The following is a 21504-nucleotide window of genomic DNA, read 5'->3' as shown; positions in this document are numbered from 1 at the left end:
ACCATATGCTATTCACCATATGTTATTCATCATATGGCACTATGCCCATTTCAAGGCATATTTTAATAAAGCAAAAAGTTTTAAAGTAAAATACTTGCTGTGCATTGTGATTTAAACTTTCTGGTTATCATGAAGCCTGAGTTTAGTTAGCTCTCTACATCTGTGCCATAGAATGAGCTGTCAGTAAGTCACCTAGAAAAATTATCTGAGCAGGAGAAACTTTGGGCAAAATAAAAGTAAATTATTAGCGTTTTAACTCATTCTGGGCAGGTCTTCAGAGGTTTTTGTGATTACGGGCCATTTTACTAGGTGGACAAAGAAGAAACTGGGAAGGAGCCTGGCTGAGAAGGAAGAAGGGAGGCATGATTTCCCTATTCTAGTTATTAAAGGCTCAAGAATTAGACTGTTTTCCATATTTAAGATACTTTCAATACATCCCATACTGAAGATTCTTTAATTCAAGAAGTATTTATTGAGGCCCTTTTGTATGTTACGTACCAAGCTAGTTCCTAAGGAAACGGTGGTAAGAAAAGACAGACACAATCCCTGACCTCAAGGAATTTAAAATTATCATTAATATGTATTAATTATATTAATAATTATTTATTAATGATAATTTAAAAACCACTTATTATACAGTTACAGATAGAGATAAGTACTGTTAAGGACTTCGCATCATATCAAATCATTATATTGTACACTTGAAACTAATAAAATGTTATATGTCAATTATACCTCAATTAATAAAATTTTTTTTAAGTGCTGTCAAGGAAAAGAACCTAAAACAAAGAACACTGACTAGCCTGGATTTTTTCTAGTAGCCCTTCCAGATCCACCCTTCATCTTTCTTGACCGTACTCTGTGTTCCAGGAGGTTGCCTTGGTGGCCTCCATCAGTAAGCAGCTTGTCCCTCTGGCCTTGGTTTGGGTTTGGCCATAAGCGGCGTCAGCAGGAGGTTAGAGAGTGGGAGCAGAATGAAATCAGGCTATTAACTCCCCCTCCCTGCAGGTATAGATTGACTTATTTCCTTTGTTGGAGGCCGCAGCTATTCTCTCTGGGTTCCAGGAACCCCCCACCCCAATCCCTTACCCCTGTTAGTGAAGGATGGTTAGGGCTTCTTATTGTTGCTAGCCGAGGATGCTTCATTACAGCTGGCTGGCTTCCTTTAACAGGGTCCACCTCTTTGTAAATGGTCCTCTCATTGAACTTACGCGTGAATGTGCCATCCTCTTCCTAAAAGTACCTGGACCTCTACATTAGCCAGCCTGGGCCAGAGTGAGGTGTGGCTACTGATAAATAAAGGGTCATTCTAGGTAGAGAGGTGAGCCCTATGGGGGAAATGTTTGAAAGAAGGACAGAGTAGCTGGCGCAGAGAGAGACGGGATGAGATGATGCTAGAGGGGGAGACAAAGACAAATCATAGGTCATAGGCTGTAGTGGATGTTATTCTTTCTTTTCCTTTTCTTTCTCTTTATTTTGGCTGCTCAGCATTTGAAACTCCTTCTTGTGTTTGGGAAACTCGCCATTTTAATAGTGTCAGTTGTAGGTGGGTCAACCTCCTGGTATAGAAGCTCAGCTCAGGATGGCTGGGTGTGGTCACATGACCCAGCCTCAGCCAATCAAGTGCACTCACCCAATATTTGGATCAAGAGCCAAATGCAAAACAGTGGAGAATTCTCGTCTCCTCAGGACAGGGGTGGCTGTGGCTCCAGCAATAGTTTCTTGGATATTGGTAGTGCAACCTGTGGCATCTGTTTCCTCAGCTTGGCCCCCAGCCTTCTTGGTGGCTCACATCCTTTTTATGAATTTCCTTCTTGCCTGAATGGGTCAGAGTCAATTTCCTCCTACCTGCAATATTCTTTTAATAAATTTCTTTGCTCCTTAAGTCAACTAGAGTCAATTTCCATGGCTGGCAACTAAGAACACTGATAAGCAAAGTACACTACGATAACTAAGAACATTATGCTTTAATGACCACAATAAATGATTTGACTGTTATCAGAGAAACAGAGGAAAGCTATTGAAGGCTTTTAAGCAGTAGGAATGGAGCAGTGGCAATGACAGGATCAAATTTGAATTTTGGGGAAATCTGTCAGACTGCATCAAAGATGGTTTAGATTAAATATAGGGAGACCAAAAATTGGGTGCTTAGACTAAGGGGGGTTGCAGTGGAGAAAAAGAGAAGTCCATAGATATAAGGGTAATTTAGCAAGTGAATTTGCTGTGATTGGTTGTAGGGGAGGTTAAGGAAAGGGAGGCATCAAGGTTAGTCCTTATTTTCTGCTTCCTGAACTGGTGTTGATTGACTGCATGAGTTCAACTACTTTGTTTAAAGCCTTGATTGCTACCCAGGACTTGATGGCTGATCAAAGAGATTTTTCCATCCTTTTATGCTTTATATACATGCATAAACTTGTTGGAGTTGGATGCCAAATTGCACACAAATTGTCTTCAGATTCAGACTCTGAATTCAGACCATGTTTCAGTGCTTGACTATCACTAATGAGGAGAAACAGTCAGTCTGAGTCACACTGTGAAGTAGTAGTCTGTGCTGAGGATTCATCTGCAACACTCAAGTCAACACATCCTTTAACTCTTATGAGTAGGAGGCAGACCGTTTTAGAGAAGCCAGAACTGGGCTGCCATCTGTTGTGCATGGGCTTTCCTTCTTATGCATAAATGGTGAATAAAACATTTAATAGGGGGTAGCTGGAAAGGGATATGCAGCGTCTCCATTCATGAGAAAACTCTAAATTTTGTTTTCTGTTGGAGGACATTGTTTAAATGTCCTTCTGGGCTTGTCTATGCATCCTCAGTTGAATGAATTATTGCCTTAAGTCCACTATAATCAGCAAGTACACCATGACCTAACATCCGGAAATTGTGAAGTTAATATTTGTTGCTTACTGGAATTCACAGCCTCCTCAATGTGAGCCAACCCATGTTTAGTACCTCTTCCAAACTTGACTTATTTACAACTTTCCCAAACCAAAAGCATAAAATTTCCATTTATCGTGTGCTTATTTTGTACCATTGACTCAGCAAACCACTAATAAAAATATATTTATACACCCTCATGCACACCATATATTTATTTAACTCTCACTCTAACCATGTGAAATAGCTATTATTGACCACATTTTACACGTGAGGGAATTGAGGTCCACATTTTGAAATTCTAGTTTGAACCCAGATATGTGTTACCGGGCCCATGCCAAACCACTGGACCACAAGATCATCTGACTTATCATTTGTTCCTCTCCTTTATTCTGTGTTCCCTCAACTGATACTACTCCTGAATTTTTTATATTGTTTTGAGATTGAAGATATCATGTGGTGTGTGTAATGCATTCTAATAGAGATAAAAGCATAGACAAATTAATGAATAAGTAAGGTGAGAAGATATATACACCCCAAGTTCAGCTCAGTGTTACTTAAAATAGCCAAAATATGAAAGCAACCTAAGTACCCATCAGTTGATGAATGGATGAAGATGTGGTACACACACACACACACACACATATACACACAATGGAATATTACTCAGCCATAAAAAAGAATGAAACCTTGCCATTTGTAACAATGTGGATGGAGCTAGATGGTACTATGCTGAGTGAAATAAGTCAGACAGAGAAAGCCAAATATGATATGATTTCACTTAAATGTGGAATCTAAAAACAAAAACAAATGAACAAATGTTACTAAACAGAAACAAAGTCATAGATACAGAGAAGAAACAAGCAATTGCCAGAGGGGAGAGGGTTAAGAGTAGGAGCAAAATAGATGAGGGAGCTAATGAAGTACAGTTATAAAATAAATGAGTCATGGATATGAAATGTACAGTGTGGGAAATATAATCAATAATTATGTAATATTTTTGTACAGTGACAGAAGACTAGACTTATCATGGTGATCATTTTGAAATGTTTGAAATGTATAGAAATAGTGAATCACTATGGTATGTGCCAGGAACTAACATAGTGTTGTAGGTCAATTATACTTCAAAATAAACAAATAAACAAACACATAGGAAAAGAGATCAGGTTATCAGAGGCAGAAGGGGGAACTGAATGAAGGTAGTCAGAAGGTACAAACTTCAGTTGTACGATAAATAAGTACTAGGGATGTAACACACAACATGCTAGGTATAATTGACACTGCTGTGTGTTATATACAAACATTTTTTAAGAGGTTAAATCCTAAGAGGTCTTATCAGAAGAAAAAAAATTTCCTATTTCTTTAATTTGTACCTATATGAGATGATGGATGTTCACTAAACTTACTGTGATAATCATTTCATGATGTATATAGGTCAGATCATTATGCTGTATACCTTAAACATACACAGTGCTGTATGTCATATCTCAATAAAACTGGAAGAAGGGGAAAAGTAAGTAGGGTGAGTAGTTAAAGAAGTAGTTAAAGAAATCAAACATTTAAGTGATTAAAAAAAGTCCTCAGGATCTCTGATCAATCCAAAAAAGTTAGTGGAGAGAAGCAGAATATGTTAGGGTGAGAAATAGAATCAGAAGTATTTAAAAATAAAATCAGACAAGATCCACTACAATAAAAAGAAAACAATGGACCTGGAGTCAAAAGACAGGGTTTGAGTCCCAGCTTTGAATCCTAAGTTTACTATCAGTTGTGTGAACTTGACTTCACAGAGCTTCTGTCTCCTTGGATGGTAACACCTCTGTTACCCAACATTTGTGAGAATTAAATGTTACTCATTTCTGAAATTATTTTTTAAAAAAAATAAAGCTTCATGTAAATAAAGATATTATTGTTAACTTACTTGAAGCCCTAGAGACTGAATTTCTGGAATTTAAGTCTAGGTCAAATGATGTTCATGTTCCTATAAGCAAAGCAACATTACTAACAGCAGTACCAACCATTGTGGCATTTTTATACTTGTTCACTTTTCACATTGTATTTTCTTCTTACAACAGCACTGTGAGGCATTGAAGTTGTCTAAAATTTATAGAACAAGAAGCTGAAAGAGGAAGTTCTCCAGTGTCAGAGAGAAAATTAGAAATAAAATTAGGATTTAATTCCACCTTACACTGTACTTCCCCCCTTTTACTTACTTACTACCTTTGCTTAACACCATTTATGGAAAAAAATGTAACTTAAGCATCTGTGATTAAATTTAGCAGATAATGTTGAAAGATGAGACTAAGAGAATATATTTAGAGAAAGAGCCTACTTAACATGAATTGTTATCTGCTAGGAAAAAAATTGGGTTTCAGGTATTCCTAGAGCTCAGTCTAGCAAATTATTCATCACTAAGGGGGAAAATCTGTGATAACTGTAGTTAAAATTCTTTTTCAAACATCTCAACTTTGAATTTATATCTGAAAGTGATTTATTTTTTTCCTACGCAAGATGTTCCATACTTACTGATATGTCCATGCAGTGGAGTAGCAAACCCTCATGGGAAAGTGAAACTTCACAAAACAACAGATAGTTATCAGTTCAGCAACTCTTTATAGTTAACATTTAAGTTGTTCACCTTTTCCAAATGGAGGCTGTAGGCACGAATTGTTTTATTATTAGCATAAGTGCTTTGGTGATCTTAAGCATGAAGTATTTTTAGCTCTGTTTGTATAAACCATAGGATTTAAGTGAAACATTGAGGAAAGGAGAATGAATGCGCATTGTTCAGTATGACATTTCATTTTAAAGGTCTATTTTGGCTTGGAAGTTGTCCATTGAATGTGTCACTGATAAGCCAGCTTAGCTTATTCTTACACTCTAACTGATATTTCTACGTGGAGGGACACTGATTCCTTTAACAATCTTCGGCCTTTCTCTGCTCCTTTAGTCACTTCATTCCTGGAAAGGAGGGCTGTCTTATCCTTTTGTTGAATTTGAGAGAGGAACTGGGTTGCATAGTCCTGTCCATATGTAGAATACACTCTTCCGTATGTCTTCCTAGCTTACAAAGCACCCCTTCAATACTTCCTTGCTTCCAGGAATGAGTTGCAAACAACAGGATGCTCACGTCCCGCCAAAGGTGGAGATGAGCCAGTTTGGGCAAATGAGGTCTCCTCTCTCTGGGATTAAATAGAATAAGTCTGGCCATAATACATATGTAAACACAGGAGTTTGGGCATGGCCATTGCTTTACTGTGTGAAAATTAATAAAAGGGAAACCTCACTAACATGGAGTCGGATGGCCAGAAGGGGGAGCTCTTATTCATGTACCATTTGACATCAATACAGATCCCAACAGGAATAGATGTACTTTGCATCTCCAGTAGAAAGCGACCCTACTTTACTACTGCCAGCTAGAGGAAGAAAGAATTCTCCTTGCCTGGCAACAGCTCAGCCAGTGAGAGACTGTCACAACTCAGCCAACGAAAAGCCACTATACTTCGAACTTCCAGTTTCCTCCAATGGACTTTTTGTCTGTAACAGCCCCTCCCAACTTTCCCTTCTCCTCTGTAAAAGAGTTTCCCCTCTGCTGTTTTACCAGACTTGCATGTGGTTCACCATAGTTGTATGTCTTGAACTGCAATTCTTTGCTACTCCCAAATAAATCCATTTTGCTGGTAAAATAACTGGCTGTTTTATTGGTATTGGTTAACAGTTCCTATGTGGATGGTGAAGAGAAAGCTATTCTGTAGGAAAAGGAGGATAAACTAGGTCCAAAAAAAAGAATGCCTAGGTTCTGATAGCTTCTTAGTTCTTACTTCCAATTCTTTTCTGGGGCCTGGTTGAATTCCTCATGTTGGGTTCTATGAGATGCCTATATCTTTGTAATAAATCCTCTTTTTGCTTTTGCTAAAAGTAAAGATTTTCTGTTACAGGTACCCAAAGTATCTTAATAAATATATTATTTAGTTGTGGTTAATAAAATAAATAATCTTACGCAGGCTGTTTGAGAAAGAGGCTCTACATATGTTTATTGATACAGCCATTTTAGATGGTATAGTTACATTTTATTTTAAATATCCTCATTTATGAAACATTGTAACATGTAAAGAGAGCATTAAATATAGACATGTGGATGGGGCATCTTTAGGCAAATCTGGCCAGTTTTAGTAAGTAGGAATATATTTCTAACTAAAGAGAATTTTGTTATTGTTTATTTTGTAAAAGAAAATAATTGAGTTGTTGAGAACAATTAACCAAATATTGATAGATGGCACTCACTGGGGATCAGGAGTAATCTGTTCAACCTTGTCAGGAATATCTGTAAAATACTTAAATTATGTGATATTTAATAGTGGTTTTTCTTATTAGCTACAGAATTATGCAAAATGACAATTCTTATTGAGTCTCTAGTATAATTTATTTTATGTTATAAACAAGTAGGTGAACTTGTCTGTTCATCCATTAACGTGAGTTGTATTTGTCCAGGGAATATAGGGATCATGAAGATGTAGTCCCTGCTCTAGAGCCACACAGAGATTCAGAAATTGCAAATCAGCTCAGTTCTGACTTGGGATTCTATTTAGCTGTATTTGCTATTGCCAGCCTATAGAATCCCTGATAGTAAATGCTCAGCATTAAAATATGCCCAGTGACAGTAATCAGAGGCATGAAGTATTAATATGACCAAACCAGAAGATAATGTGATTCAGTTTTGTCATGTATGGGGATAATTTGCCTGATATCTTCCACCTCTATTTTCCCTAGACTTGCATAAACATCTCCCCCTGTCCAAATGAAGCAAAATATGGAGTGATTGGAAAGATACATGTATTGCTACCCACCATATTTAGAAGACAATAAGGGTGACCAGGTGATGAATATGCAGGTGGGCCAGTACAGTTTTTTTTTGAGGTATATTTGATTTATAATTTATTAATTTCAGATGTACAACATAGTGATACAAAAAAATTTATAAATTATATACCATTTAGAGTTATTATAAAATATCAGCTGTATTCCCTGTGCTGTGCATTTTATCCTTGCAGCTTATTTATTTTATGCATAGTAGTTTGTACCTCTTAATTCCCTATCTCATCTTGCCCCTCCCCCCTTCCCTCTCTCCAGTGATTACTGCTAGTTTGTTTTCTAAATCTTTGAGTTTGTTTCTGTTTTGTTATATTAATTTGTTTGCTTTATTTTTGAGATTCCACATATAAGTAATAATGTACAGCATTTGTCTTTCACTAAACATAATACCCTCCAGGTCCAATCATGCTGCAAATGGCAAAATTTCATTCTTCTTTATGGCTGAGTAGTATTCCATGCATGTATATACCACATCTTTTTATCCATTCATCTGTTGATGGATACTTAGTTTGCTTCCAAATCTTGGCTATGGTAAATAATGCTGCTGTGAACATTGGGGTGCATGCACCTTTTCAAATTAGTGTTTTTATTGTCTTTAATACCCAGGAGTGGAATCATTGGATCATATGGTAGTTCTATTTTTAAGTTTTTGAGGAACCACCATACTGCTTTCTATAGTGGTTGCACCAATTTACATTCCCATGAACAGTTTACAAGGGTTCCCTTTTCTCAACATCCTGGCTAACATTTGTTATTTGTGGTCTTTTAATGATAGCTATTCTGACAGGAGTGTGGTGACATCTCATCATGGTCTTGATTTGCATTTCTCTGATGATTAGCAATGCTGAGCATCTTTTCATGTACCTGTTGGCCACTGTATGTCTTCTTTGGAAAAATGTCTATTCAGGCTTCCTGTTCATTTCTTAATTTGGATTTTTTTTTTGAGATTGAGTTGTATGAGTTGTTTATATAGTTTGGATATGTTTTCTCTCATTCAGTAGGTTTTCTTTTTGTGTTGTTGATGGTTTCCTTTGGTCTGCACAGGGTTTTAAATTTAATTAGGTTTCATTTGTTTATTTTTGCTTTTGTTTCCTTCACCTTACAAGACAGATCCAAAAATGTATTGCTGTAATTTATGTCACTGAGTGTTCTACCTATGTTTTCTTCTAGGAATTTGATGATTTCCAGTATTATATTCAGGATTTTATTTCCTTTTGAGTTTATGTTTGTATATAGTCTGAGAAAATGTGATAATTTCATTGTTTTACATGTAGTTGTCCAGTTTTCCAGCACTGTTATTGAAGAGACTGTCTTTTCCCCACTGTATATTTTTGCCAACTTTGTCATAGATTAATTGACCATTAGTTAGTGTTTTGGTTTATTTCTACATTCTCTATTTTGTTCCCTTGATCTATGTGTCTGTTTTTGTGCTAGTACTACATTGTTTTGATTACTATAACTTTGTAGTATACTTAAAGTCAGGGAGCGTAGAAGAACAGAGCCTCCAGCTCTGTTGTTTTGTTTTGGCTATTCTGGGTCTTTTGTGTTTCCATACAAATCAAAAATTTTTTTGTTCTAGTTCTGTGGATAATGCCATTGGTATTTTGATAAGAATTGCATTGAATCTGCAGATTTCCTGGGATAGAATGGTCATTTTAACAATATAAACTCTTTCAATCCAGGAATAGGCTATATCTTTCCATCTGTTTTTGTCATCTTCAGTTTTTTTCATCAATGTCTGATAGTTTTCTGGGTACAAGTCTCTTACCTCCTTGGTAAATTTATTCTTAGGTATTTTATTCTTTTTGAAGTGATTGTAGATGGCACTGTTTCCTTAATTTTTCTTTCTGATAGTTCATTGTTAGTGTATAAAAATATGCCAGATTTATGTATCTTAATTTTATATCCTGCAACTTTACCAAATTCATTGATGAGCTTTACTAGTTTTTTGGTGGAATCTTCAGGATTTTTCTTGTTTTTTGTTTTTTAAATTTTGTTTTTTTATTAAAAAATTTTTTTTGTTAATGGAAGTACTGAGAATTGAACCCAGGACCTCATGCCTGCTAACCATGTGCTCTACCACTGAGTTATCCCTCCCAACCTGCCATTTTCTATGCATAGTGTTATGTGATCTGCAAATAGTGACAGTTTTACTTCTCCCTTTTCAATTTGGATTCCTTTTATTTCTTTTTTATTGTCTGATTGCTGTGGCTAAGACTTCCAGTACTATGTTGAATAAAAGCAGTATGTGGGCATACTTGTCTTGTTCCAGATGTTAGAGGAAGTACTTTCAGCTTTCATGCCTGAGTATGATGATAGCTCTGGGCTTACCATGTATGGTCATTATTATGTTGAGGTATGTTCCCTCTATACCCACTTTGTGGAGAGTTTTCATCATGAATGAATGTTGAATTTAGTCAAAAGCTTTTTAATGCATCTATTGAGATGATCCTGTGATTTTTATTCTTCAGTTTGTTAATGTGATGTGTCACATTGATTGGTTTACAGATATCGGACCATCCTTCCATCTCTGGGATAAATCCCATTTGATCATGTTGTATGATTCTTTTAATGTATTGTTGAATTTGGTTTGCTAATACTTTGTTGAGGATTCTTGCACCTATGTTTATCAGTGATATTGATCTGTAGTTTTCTTATTTGTGATATCTTTGCCCGGCTTTTGTATCAGGGTGACACATAAAAACCTCACAAAGGCCTGTTTTTCCCAGTTTTTCATTGGTCCCAGAGACTGGATAACTTTAGGAAATGGCATTGTTAATTTGCCTAAAAAGCAGTTCTAGATATAGCTTGCTGTGCAGAGTGAAAGTACAATGGGCAATGCATGCCTGACAGGCTAATTAGGCTATTAATAGAGTTAATAAGGGGGTGATAAAAATAATTCCTAATAATAAAATGACACAGTATCTACCTCTAGAAGTCTCCTTTTCCCTAAACTTTTTATACAACTAAAGGTTTTAAAATGTCATTCATGTTGACATTTCTTTTTATTAACATTTATATTTTGTGAGTTCCTTGTAATAGATAGTGTGAGTTTTGCATTTTAAAAAGAGTTTTGATTTTAGATTTAACATTGCATCTTCAACATTCACTAGGGCCCAGAAATGAAAATGTTCCCATCTGGAAAATTATACCTTTGAACACAAGTTACGCTCTTATTTTTTTTTGTACAAAGGCTGCTTAGTTTTTTATATGTAAAATATTAAACCTGGTAGAGAGCCTATGTAAATGCAAGGAAAGAGTTCTGGAAGGAGGTATAGCAAAGTGATAATAATGGGGAGATGAAAAGGTAACTGGGATTGAGAAAATGGGGGAAGTATAAGAGAGACTTCAAATTCATCTATATTATATTAAAAATTGACATGAAGAATATATGCAGTTATCAGTTATATAATTAGCAATGAAAAATAATTTATCTGGTCTGATTCCCTTATTTTGCAGATTGCAGAATGAAGGCTTAGAAGTTGAGAGGCTCAAGGAAGGTTGCACTGCTAGTTAGTGGTATGGATAGGACTAGAAGCCAGGTCTCCTGTCACTCAGTCTTATGCTCTAAATATTCTACCTCACCAGTAATGTATGAAAAAGCTAAAAAATGGCTTTTTTGCATACAGATATACCTTGGAGATATTGTGGGTTTTGTTCCAGACCACAGCAATAAAGCAAATATCACAATAAAGCAAGTCACACAAATTTTTGTATTTTCCAATGCATATAAGTTATATTTATACTGTATTGTAGTATATTAAGTGTGCTATAGCATTAAGTCTAAAAAAACACAGTATACATACATTAATTGAAAATTTCTTTATTGCTTTAAAATGTTATCATCTGAGCCTTCAGCCTGTCACAGTAGTAACATCAAAGATCACTGACCTCAGATCACCATAGCAAATAAAATAATGACTAAGTTTAAAATATTGCAAGAATTACCAAAATGTGACACAGAAACATGGAGTGAGCACATGCTATTGGAAAAATAGTGGCAATAGACTTAGTTGGTGCAGAGTTGTCACAAGCCTTCAATTTGTTTAAAAAAAACCACACATTATCTGCAAAGTACAATAAAGCAAAGCACAATAAAATGAGGTATGCCTGTATGTTGAAGATAGAAAATAGTAACTCATCAAGAAGTTTGGTAGATTTTTATGTAGAAACTCAATAGGAAGATTTAAGTTTAATTTATTTTTCAGAGCCAGCAAAAAGACCAGATTGTATTGGAGAGGGGACTTTTAAGAACTCATGGGGCTGGAGATGGGTGGGAGAAAAAGAGGGTTCAGCAGCCTTCTGGCTAGCCTGAAGGGGAGGTGCTGTACAGACCAGGATCCCTTACAAATGATCGAGTATGGCTTCCATGGAGTGTAAATAAGTGAGGAAGTAGACTGTAAGATAGCACTTAGCAGCTGCCTACACTGAATCTTGAAAGTTGTCTTAGTAATTTCACCTCTGTGAGCATGAAGACTTAACTGTTTCTCTAAACTATTTCTATTTAACTCTAAACCTAAACCTGGGTTTTCAGGGTCTTCTAGATAAGTGTTATTTGGAAATAAAATAGTATTTGAGGACACATACAGACTGAAAGTAAAAGGTTGGAAAGAGATGTTCCACGCAAATGGAAACCAAAGAAAAGCTGGGTAGCTATGCTTATATCAGACAAAATAGACTTTAAAACAAAGACTATAATAAGAAAAAAGAGCATTACATAATCATAAAGGGGTCAGTGCAATAGGAGGATATATCATTTATAAACATTTTTACCCAATATAGAAGCACCTAAATATAATAAAGCGAATATTAACAGACCTAAAGGTAGAAATAGACAGGAATACAATAATAGTAGGGGACTTTAAAGCTCTACTTATGTCAATAGCTAGAACATCTAGACAGAATGCCCATAAAGAAACATTGGCCTTAAACTTTTTTTTTTTTTTGGCTCAACATCTTACCTCTAACCCTGTGCCTGGCATATAATGGGTGCCCCATAAATATTTGTGCAATGAATGATTCCAAAGGCTCAATGCAAAGCTAGTGATGGAGATTAAACAATTCTTAGTGCATAGTGTGTGCCTGCTGGAGGTGGGGAAATACTTATCAACAAGGGCAAAACCAACCAGTACAAGGAAGAGAGGCAGAGGAGGTGGCAATTACACAGAGAAATGGCTTGTGAAGGTGAACTGAGTGTCAGAGTGTCCAGCAAAACGGTCCTGCAAGGCAAGCAGCCCTTCAAGGAGCCTAGAAAGTATAGAACAGAGGAATAATCTGAATAGGGATTGGTCCATGTTCTGAGTAAACTAAGGCTCAGAAAGGTTGTGACTTGCCCAGAGCGTCAAGTAAATTAGTAGAAACCGTCTTCTAGCTCCTGGACTCATGTACTTTCCATTGTACCACTTCACCTTCTTTAGAGACTGAGACAAAGTCATGAAATGCCAGACTGGGTCTGTGTTCTACACACCCCATCTCTGCTTACTGAAGTAGTAACCGTTGTGCTTTCTGTCTCATCTCTGACACAAGGAAGTGTGTTGACCTACAAGAGAACTGAGTACTGAGACTAACACAGTAGTCAAGTGCATACTTGTACCTGCTTCCTGTTTATCACCTACATTGGAAATAATCACTGAAACAAACCCTGGCTGAAAGTGAAAATTCAAGTATATACTTTAGGTCAATGCCAATCATCTACCTTTTCAGTAAGAAATAATAGCTTCCTTAAAATAGTACATATATATGTGTTTTTTTCACACACCCCCACACAAGTATACATATTTTTATGTATATATGTGTGTGTGTGTGTGTATACATATGTACAAATTTTAAAAAATTGAAGTATAGCTGATTTACAATGTTGTGTTAGTTTGTGGTGTACAGCATAGTGACATATATATAGTTTAAAACTCCTGTAGCCTTATTATCATCTGTCCAACTCAGAAGTTATTCTTATACCATTTTAGATCTCTTCTACCACCATCTTGAATATTTTTTTAGCTATTTAAACATTTTATCATTTTAATTTTTTGTTTGTTTAAGACATTTCAAAGAGCTCTTTTTTTTTTTTTAATGGAAGTACTGGGAATTGAACCCAAGACCTCATGCATGCTAAGCATGCTCTCTACCACTGAGTTATACCCACACCCCTCCAAAGAGCTTCTAAACTCATGATGTCACAAACTGCATTTTCTTCCACTCCATAAGTAGGCAGTAGGCATGTGTTGTTTGTTTATTGAAAGTGGAAACTTGGAAGTGGAAACTTGAAGGTGGAATTTATCGCAGTTTCTAAATTCATTTTGTAGTAGTATTAGAATCAAATATCCCAAACCCAAGTTTAAAAACAATCTTTATACTATTTTAAATGTTACTTTCCATTTACAGTTATTACAAAATATTGGCTGTGTTGTTGTACAATACAAATGCAAAATTAAGTACAAATGTGAATATTTAATTAGAATGAGAAAAGAAATCATACCAACTATGAATTTTGAAAAGCTGGCAAATGTCACAATTATTCCCAAATATAAAACAACACCATTTTTGTTTTATTACCTGCTCAGTGCATCTCTGTGATACTTTTTCCTTCTACTTTTTGGGATCCACTTTCCTTGATACCTTCTTCATGAGACCATGTGCTCTTCATAAGATAACAGCATTAGGGAGATTTTGTAGTCGCAGAGAGAATCCAGTGTTTCCTTTTCCATGGTTGATCAGAATTTGTTTTGTTTTGATAACGTGAAAACATTTATTTTGGTTTTATACTATATTTGTAATGACATGCAAATTGTGCAGTTTGTCAAATTTGGAAAACCCTCTATCACATTTTTTACATGATTTATAAGATGCCACTGCGTGATCTGAGGCGGCCTCTCTGTGCTTACTGGTGCTTGGCTGCTATCCGCTGAGGCAGCAGGGATGATGAGGCCACATCTGTCTCATCTCCAAGGAAGCTTGCTTGGGCTTCTTTGTAGGGCAGTCATAGTTCCAAGAGCCACTAAGAGAGAGCAAGTCCTAATATATAAACACTTTTCAAGTCTCTGCTTGTTTCACAAATGGGACTACAAGAGCCAGTTTTCAGTCAGGATACATGATTTGTAGACATATATAACTCTTTTCTAGCAAAAGTACTCTCTTATTAAGATAGGATGCTTGCCCCTCCAAAAATCAAGTTTTAAACCTAACGTTCTACATGATTATGGCCCTTCATGTCTTTAAGTTTGCTTTGTAGAGTTTGCAACCTGAATCTAGACAAAATTCTCTGGGACTGACAAACCTTTGGTAGATGAGTTACAGGTTAACATTTCTCATCTTGTAGGCAAAACTCCAGTTCATAAGTAGGCCTGATAATTAATCACTGTCTTCTGCAGGAAATTACAGAGGAAACTAGAGACTTGCGTGCTGTGTTGTCAAGGCAACAGCTGCCCATGTCTTCCCAGCAACAGGATCTGTTCCTACGGTTACCGAAATGAACACAAATGTTAGTCTGCCGCCACAAGCTGGGGGTCAGTTTGCGAATGATGTCTTTTTTGAAGACTAATCGATAAGTACATTATCTTCCCAGACAGAGACTGCAGCAGCTGCAAGCCAGGTGGAGCTGACGCACTGTCTTCCTTTCCCATTATTTTTTAAGCTCTGATGGCAGCACACCTGTCTTTCTTTGTTCAGTTACATTTATTTGTGGGCCGTAAAGATTTTAAATCCCACTGCTGACCCAGAATGTTTGACTGGCACAAGTCCCAGTGGGTTGTTACTTTCAAGAGAAACCAAAGCCCTAAGTTTACAGAGAACAGCCAGTGGTAGGGGGGTCAGTGGTAAACAGGGTGGTAGGAGGATGAAAGGAACCAGACATGAGTCATGAGAATGACTTCCTACACAAGCATACCAGGAGAGTCTGGCCTGATGTGAAGAAGCTGACATGAGGCTCCAGGGTCCTGCTGATGACTGTAGGGCCCCAACCCTCACAAAAAGGGTCTGGACGGAATATGCTAGACACTCTCATAGATCCTGGGCAAAAACACTAAAAAAAAAAAAAAAAAAGTCAGCCACGAAAGACAAATTCTACTTTCTAGGTAAAACGTGGACCTGGTGAATAAGTCTCCCCTACTGCAAAAAATATGAGAATGGCTTCTATGCTAGCATCCTTAAAAGCCTGAAGAATACATCCATTTAAAGACTATCTGTCCAAGGATTAGATCCAAGCCTTAGTATCTGCTTTATCTCTTTGACTTATAAATAGTACAGATTTGATTTTCTTCTTATGGATTTGCTGAAAGTACAAATAACAATCACAATTATTTAAGCGAGAAGTTTAATTACCCTTAACCATTTAATTGTGTTACTTCCTAGGAAAGAAATACTACAAGAATCAGCAAAAATGGGCTCCAGCTTCCAGGGGCTGCGTCACATGGTGAGTTGCAGGCCTTACGCTGCCCTCTTCCTGCCATCCGTGTCCAACCAGAATGTGGAAGGGCCTTGGAGGGTGGTACACAGAGACTCCCTCACTGGGAAAATTTAGATATAGAATGTGTTTTAGATGACACTATTAAATTTATGTCAGTTTTCTTAGACATTGTGATTATGTAGGTGAATGTTCTTAGATGAAGCATGTGGAATATTTAGAGGTAAAATTTTCTGATATGTGCAACTTACTTTCAAAAAACATAAATGGAGAGAGAGATAGGTGAGGGACAGGTGAAACTAGCAAATGCAGCAAAAGTTAACAATGACTTGACCTCAGTGAAGAATGTGTGGGTATCAGTTGTACCATTCTTTGCATTTTTGGAAGGTTTGAAAATTTTCAAAACAAATGTTGGGAAAAATATAAAAGAATATGTAGTTCTTAATGTCTGGTGACTAGAAGTCTTTGTATTACTTCTTTATTTTCTGTGGAATGGAAGACTTACACTCATAAATGCCTCTACACCAGGCATCCATCGGCTCACTGGTCTCATAAGTGGACATGGGAGGTGGTGGTTAAGCACAAAGTATTATCTAAAACATACGGTATTTTAGGAGATTAATATTTTTCTCTTTGCCATATTTTGCTGCATCATTAATTATCACTTTGGTCTAAGAACCAGATCTGTCTCCCTGGTTTCAAAGAGCAATTTGTTACAGCAAAAGCAGTAAATACCATCGTAGGAGTTTCTGATAGGAGAGACAGGTAGAGTGTGTGTGTGTGTGTGTGTGTGTGCGCGCGCGTGCATGTCCACACACGAATGGAGGCACATTGCTGGACGTTATATGCTAGACAATCATATATTAATGTTTTCTAACAAATGTATTGCTATTGAATGAAAATCTAGAAACAATTATTTTCTCAGAAGCAGGATTGGTACACACTACATTATGTAAGGTACAAGAAGGGATGGCCAATTAGAGTTCTGGGAGCCAATGGGAACCTTCAGTGAAAATGAAGCGTTTAAAAATAATAGTATTAATTCATGGGAAAGTCTAACTTAACAAAACACACTTGTAGAAAAGAAAGTTACAGTTACCAGGGAGAAAGGGGGTGAGAAGGGATAAATTGGGAGTTCGAGATTTGTAGACACTAACTAGTATACATAAAATAAACAATAAGTTTATACTGTATAGCACAGGAAACTATATTCAATATCTTGTAGTAATCTATAATGAAAAAGAATCTGAAAAGGAATATACATATGTGCATGTAACTGAAACATTATGCTATACACCAGAAATTGACACAACATTATAAACTGAGTATACTTCAAATAAAAAAAATAGAGAAGCAATTAAAAAAACAAGAAAACTGAGGCTCAGGAGACCTAAATTTATAAAATGCATATGGCTAGTAAAGGGCAGAACTATGAAAAAACCCCAAAACACGCTTTTACACATTTCAAGACACACATACTTTGTTTTTGTTCTGGAAGGTGGGTAATTAGGTTATTTATTTATTTATTTAATTTATAATGCAGGTACTGGGGATTGAACCCAGGATCTTGTGCATGCTAAGCACACACTCTACCACTGAGCTATATTCTCCCCTCACAGACACACATTACTTTGGAAATCAAAATATACCTCTGTTATTCTCCAGTGCTAAATATGCCTCATCTTATTGGCATTAACATGCTAATTTCATTCTTTAATACTTTTCTTTCTGCTATTTTCTCCCGCTTCATTATTGCCCATGACTTTTCCTTTAAACCTGTTATCTAACCACAATAAACACACCCATTTGGAAAACAGAGGAATGAGAGAAACAGAGCAATAACTGGTTCCAGAGCAGTTCTGAAATCCTGCTGGGGAAGGGACTCAGGCTGATGTAACAGCCATCATCTTGAATGTTACCACTCAGTGTATAAGAGGAAAATGAAAACTGTGGAAGTTCTGTTGTCAATAAATTATTCTCTGGCTTAAAACTGAAAAGAAAAATGGATGGGTAAATAGGTGGATAAAAGGATAGACAGATGGATGGATAGGCAGCAGGATATTAAAACTAACGTTTCAACAAGGACACCAAGATAAAATAAATATGAAATTCCAGAGACAGATTCTCATATGTAGAATTTACAAAGGAAAATGTATAAAGAATATAACATGTAGTAATTGTAAATAGCTTACAACTTGTTTAAAAACTGAGCTTATCTCTTTCCCTTCTGCCATCCTGAGACTTCTCTACAACTTCTGCATCACTCCTAGGGGCATCATTTGTTACTCTGTTTGCTTCTTTCTCTCATTCAACAATTATTTATTGAGTGCCTACCATATTTCAGCCACTGTGCTGAACTCTGGATAAGTAAGTAGTGGATAAGGAAGCCCTCACTGAAAGAAGATGATTCTTTCTCCAGTGTTCATTCAGTCTGCCTGCTTTGTTTTGTTTTAATTTTTCCCTTCCCTAAAACAGATTCGCAGCCATTGGTTCATTGCCCAGGGAGAACATTCAGAATTAGGCAATGAACATAACATCTTTGCAGTCATCTTGAGGTCAGGCAAGAGAATATGGATCAGTCAGCACACATCAGTCTACACTATTGAGAAACAGTGCAAAGTATACACTCAGCTGCTGATGGTGAGTCAGATGCATCATGCCCAGGACAACATTTGTACATTTCATTCACTCATTCATTCGACATTTTTGGATTATCTACTGTTCATAGGAACTGTGAAAGTAATACAATACACTGGGGTCACAGGTGAATATAATACAAAACCACTGCAATTTTTAAAACATATTTCAGTTAATTGTATATGTAAGGCAAATAAGTGAACGTAATGTGTTAAGTGTCTTAATAAATGTGTGGAAGAATTGCACTGTGACCTTGGGGCAAGAAGCACCCAATCCTACCTGTCAGGAATGGTCCTGGGTGGAGTGAAGTAAGCCTCTAAAGAGAAGTAGAGTCTGCCAGGAGATATGTGGGACAAGGGGAGGAGGGGGCAAAGGCATGAAGGAGTGAAAGGAGCCTGTCAACTCTGGGCAGCTGCAAGAGAAAAGCAGGTGCAGAGGGGAATGGAAGTGGGGTGTGTGGAGATGTAGGAAGTGGCCAGGTTCTGAAAAGCCTAGACATTAAAAGAGTTTTAAGCAGTGAAATGCTATACCTTTTTAACAACGTGGTATGCTGTGGTGGGAGGAGTATGGGGGAGATTGGAGAAAGGAAGAACAGTTGGGAGGTTTTCATAACAGTCCAGGTGAGAAATGACGGGCCCCCAAACAATGACAGCGACTGTAGGGAGGAGAGTGACAGTGAATTTAGAAGCTTTTTAGGGGGTAGAATTGGTAGAACTTGGGAGATACAGAGGGTGAGGGAGGTAGACAACCCAAAGAGGAACCTGGTTTCCAGCACGGGAGCTGGATAGATGAAAGGGGAATAAAGAAAAAAATCGGTTCAGTTCGGAAGACGTTGAACTTGCTGTGCTAGGGGACAGTGGGTTAAAACTGTCTTATAGGCACTCATTAGAATGTGAAGACGTGAAGGAGAGAAGGGGAGGGGAAGGAACCACATCTGGGCAGGAATAAAGGATGCTGCTTATCAGGAGAGGATAAGAATTCAGCTTCACGGTGGGGCAGAGAAGAGCACGTTTGGCACCCAGCTTATCCAACAAAGCATCTCTTCTTTCTCCCCTGCCCAGTTTTGGTGGTAGGAGGACCATGTAGCCAACCTAACCTGGGGAAGGCTTGATGACCTTAGACTCAGATGCCTCAGAATGAAAATGACAGTTCCTCCACCCCGACCCCAGCCAAGGCCAGCAGATGTGCTAGCTGAGGGTGAGGGGAATCTGAAACTGGTAGTAGAGGGAAATAGTGAGTCTCAGATGTGGTTTTGACAGCACCTGCAGAAGCTGTAATTTGGTTCACCAACGTTCTTGTAAGATTCTCCAAACAAAGGAACCAACCAGAACTCCGTGGGGGTTAATTCCAAATAGGGTGAATTTACTGCAAGAAGTACATGGACCGGAGCAATGCAGAGGGTGGGCTGTAGTGGATGCCATGTTGCTCTGCGCAGAGTCCCACTCCAGGACTGAGACATTCACTCTCCACTTGTCAGAAGTATTGGCTGCTGACTTGCCTCTGAGGCCTTTTTCTGGGATTGGTCTCAGCTGAGAGAGGTACCTTGGCTAATTTTATGTTGCTCATCTTGCATCAAATGACTGGTTGATGGTGGGATATAAAGGCCCAGCACCCTTGTCTCAATTCTTGACAACTATGAGGAGCTTTCCCAGGCCCAGAGCTCCTGGGATGGGCTGATGCTTCTGTCACAACTGCAGAGCAGGTCAGCTCCTCCCACAGCTCAACCCTGCTGCCTTCACTCCTCCAGGGTTGTCCCCAAAGCTCCTGGTTACAAATCTCTGTCTCAGAGTCAGTGTTCTGGGGAACCTAACCTAAAACATTAGGGCAATTCAAATGGCTAAGCCCTCCCCTTTTACGGGAGACAGTCAGCAGATAATATCTAAAGGTGGTAAGATGGATGCATGGAGGTGTACGCATACTATCTAGAGTTAAAACAGACAACCGCCAGAAGAACTAAAAATAGAAATGATGAAAATGTATTGTTCTTATAAAGTAACTGGGGGATGACCAGACGGGACTGGCTTTTCCTCCTAAGATTTTCTGAACTACCTAATTTAATATCATATGCAAATAGTACTTGATTCAAATCTAATTTTAACATAGAAAAAGAGTTTTAGACATTGCTTTTTTAAATTCTTTTTTTTTTTTTTGTAATGGAGGGACTGGGATTGAACCCAGGACCTCATGCACACTAAGCATGCCCTCTACCACTGAGCTATACATCCCCAACAAAAAGACTCTTAGAAATAACTATGTATGGAGAGGTCGTGGAAGTAATGTTTGCATTCAGAGGACGTTACCTAGAGTTCAAACGCTGTCTCTATGTTTGGCTAGTCTGGTGAAGGTCACTTATTCTTTCAAAGCCCTGGTTTTCTCATCTAAGAAGTGGAAATAATAATGATACTGAAATAAAGACCACTCAGGAATATCGTAAGTATAAATAAAATAATGAAAGTGAAAATGTTTAGTAAATCTATGAAGAGCCATAATATATGGGAGAATAAAATGCTTGTTAGAGTTACTAGTGATGTACAAAAAAACACAAAAAAAGCAATTCTGGCTTTGGATGAAGACTTTACCTCATGAAAGCTGATCACTTGAAGCTGTCCTGAAGAATAAAGGGGCATTTTGATAAGCAGAGTAGGAGGAGTGAGTAGAAGGGAGATTTTATTTTATTTTTTAAGGTAATCTTTTTCAGTTCTTTTTATCAACGTAATCTATGG

General features: G+C 37.4%; 1 protein-coding gene across 9 annotated transcripts in view; it reads left to right on the top strand.

Annotated features, from left to right (window-relative positions):
- The window catches only part of ACYP2 (acylphosphatase 2), a 219702-nt gene that overhangs the window by 57417 nt on the left and 140781 nt on the right, over nucleotides 1-21504 (top strand). For 4 of the 9 annotated variants that reach the window (XM_072937743.1, XM_072937744.1, XM_072937746.1 and 1 more), the window contains exons 2-3: nucleotides 7645-7765; nucleotides 16093-16153. In XM_072937743.1, the coding sequence (XP_072793844.1) occupies nucleotides 7706-7765; nucleotides 16093-16153 (121 nt within the window). In that variant the 5' untranslated portion in view covers nucleotides 7645-7705. The other 5 variants (XM_072937750.1, XM_072937747.1, XM_072937748.1 and 2 more) reach the window with 5 other exon arrangements.

Source organism: Vicugna pacos, chromosome 15 (genome assembly GCF_048564905.1).
Source record: "Vicugna pacos chromosome 15, VicPac4, whole genome shotgun sequence".
Taxonomy (NCBI): Eukaryota; Metazoa; Chordata; class Mammalia; order Artiodactyla; family Camelidae; genus Vicugna; species Vicugna pacos.
This window is presented reverse-complemented; position numbering and strand designations above follow the sequence as displayed.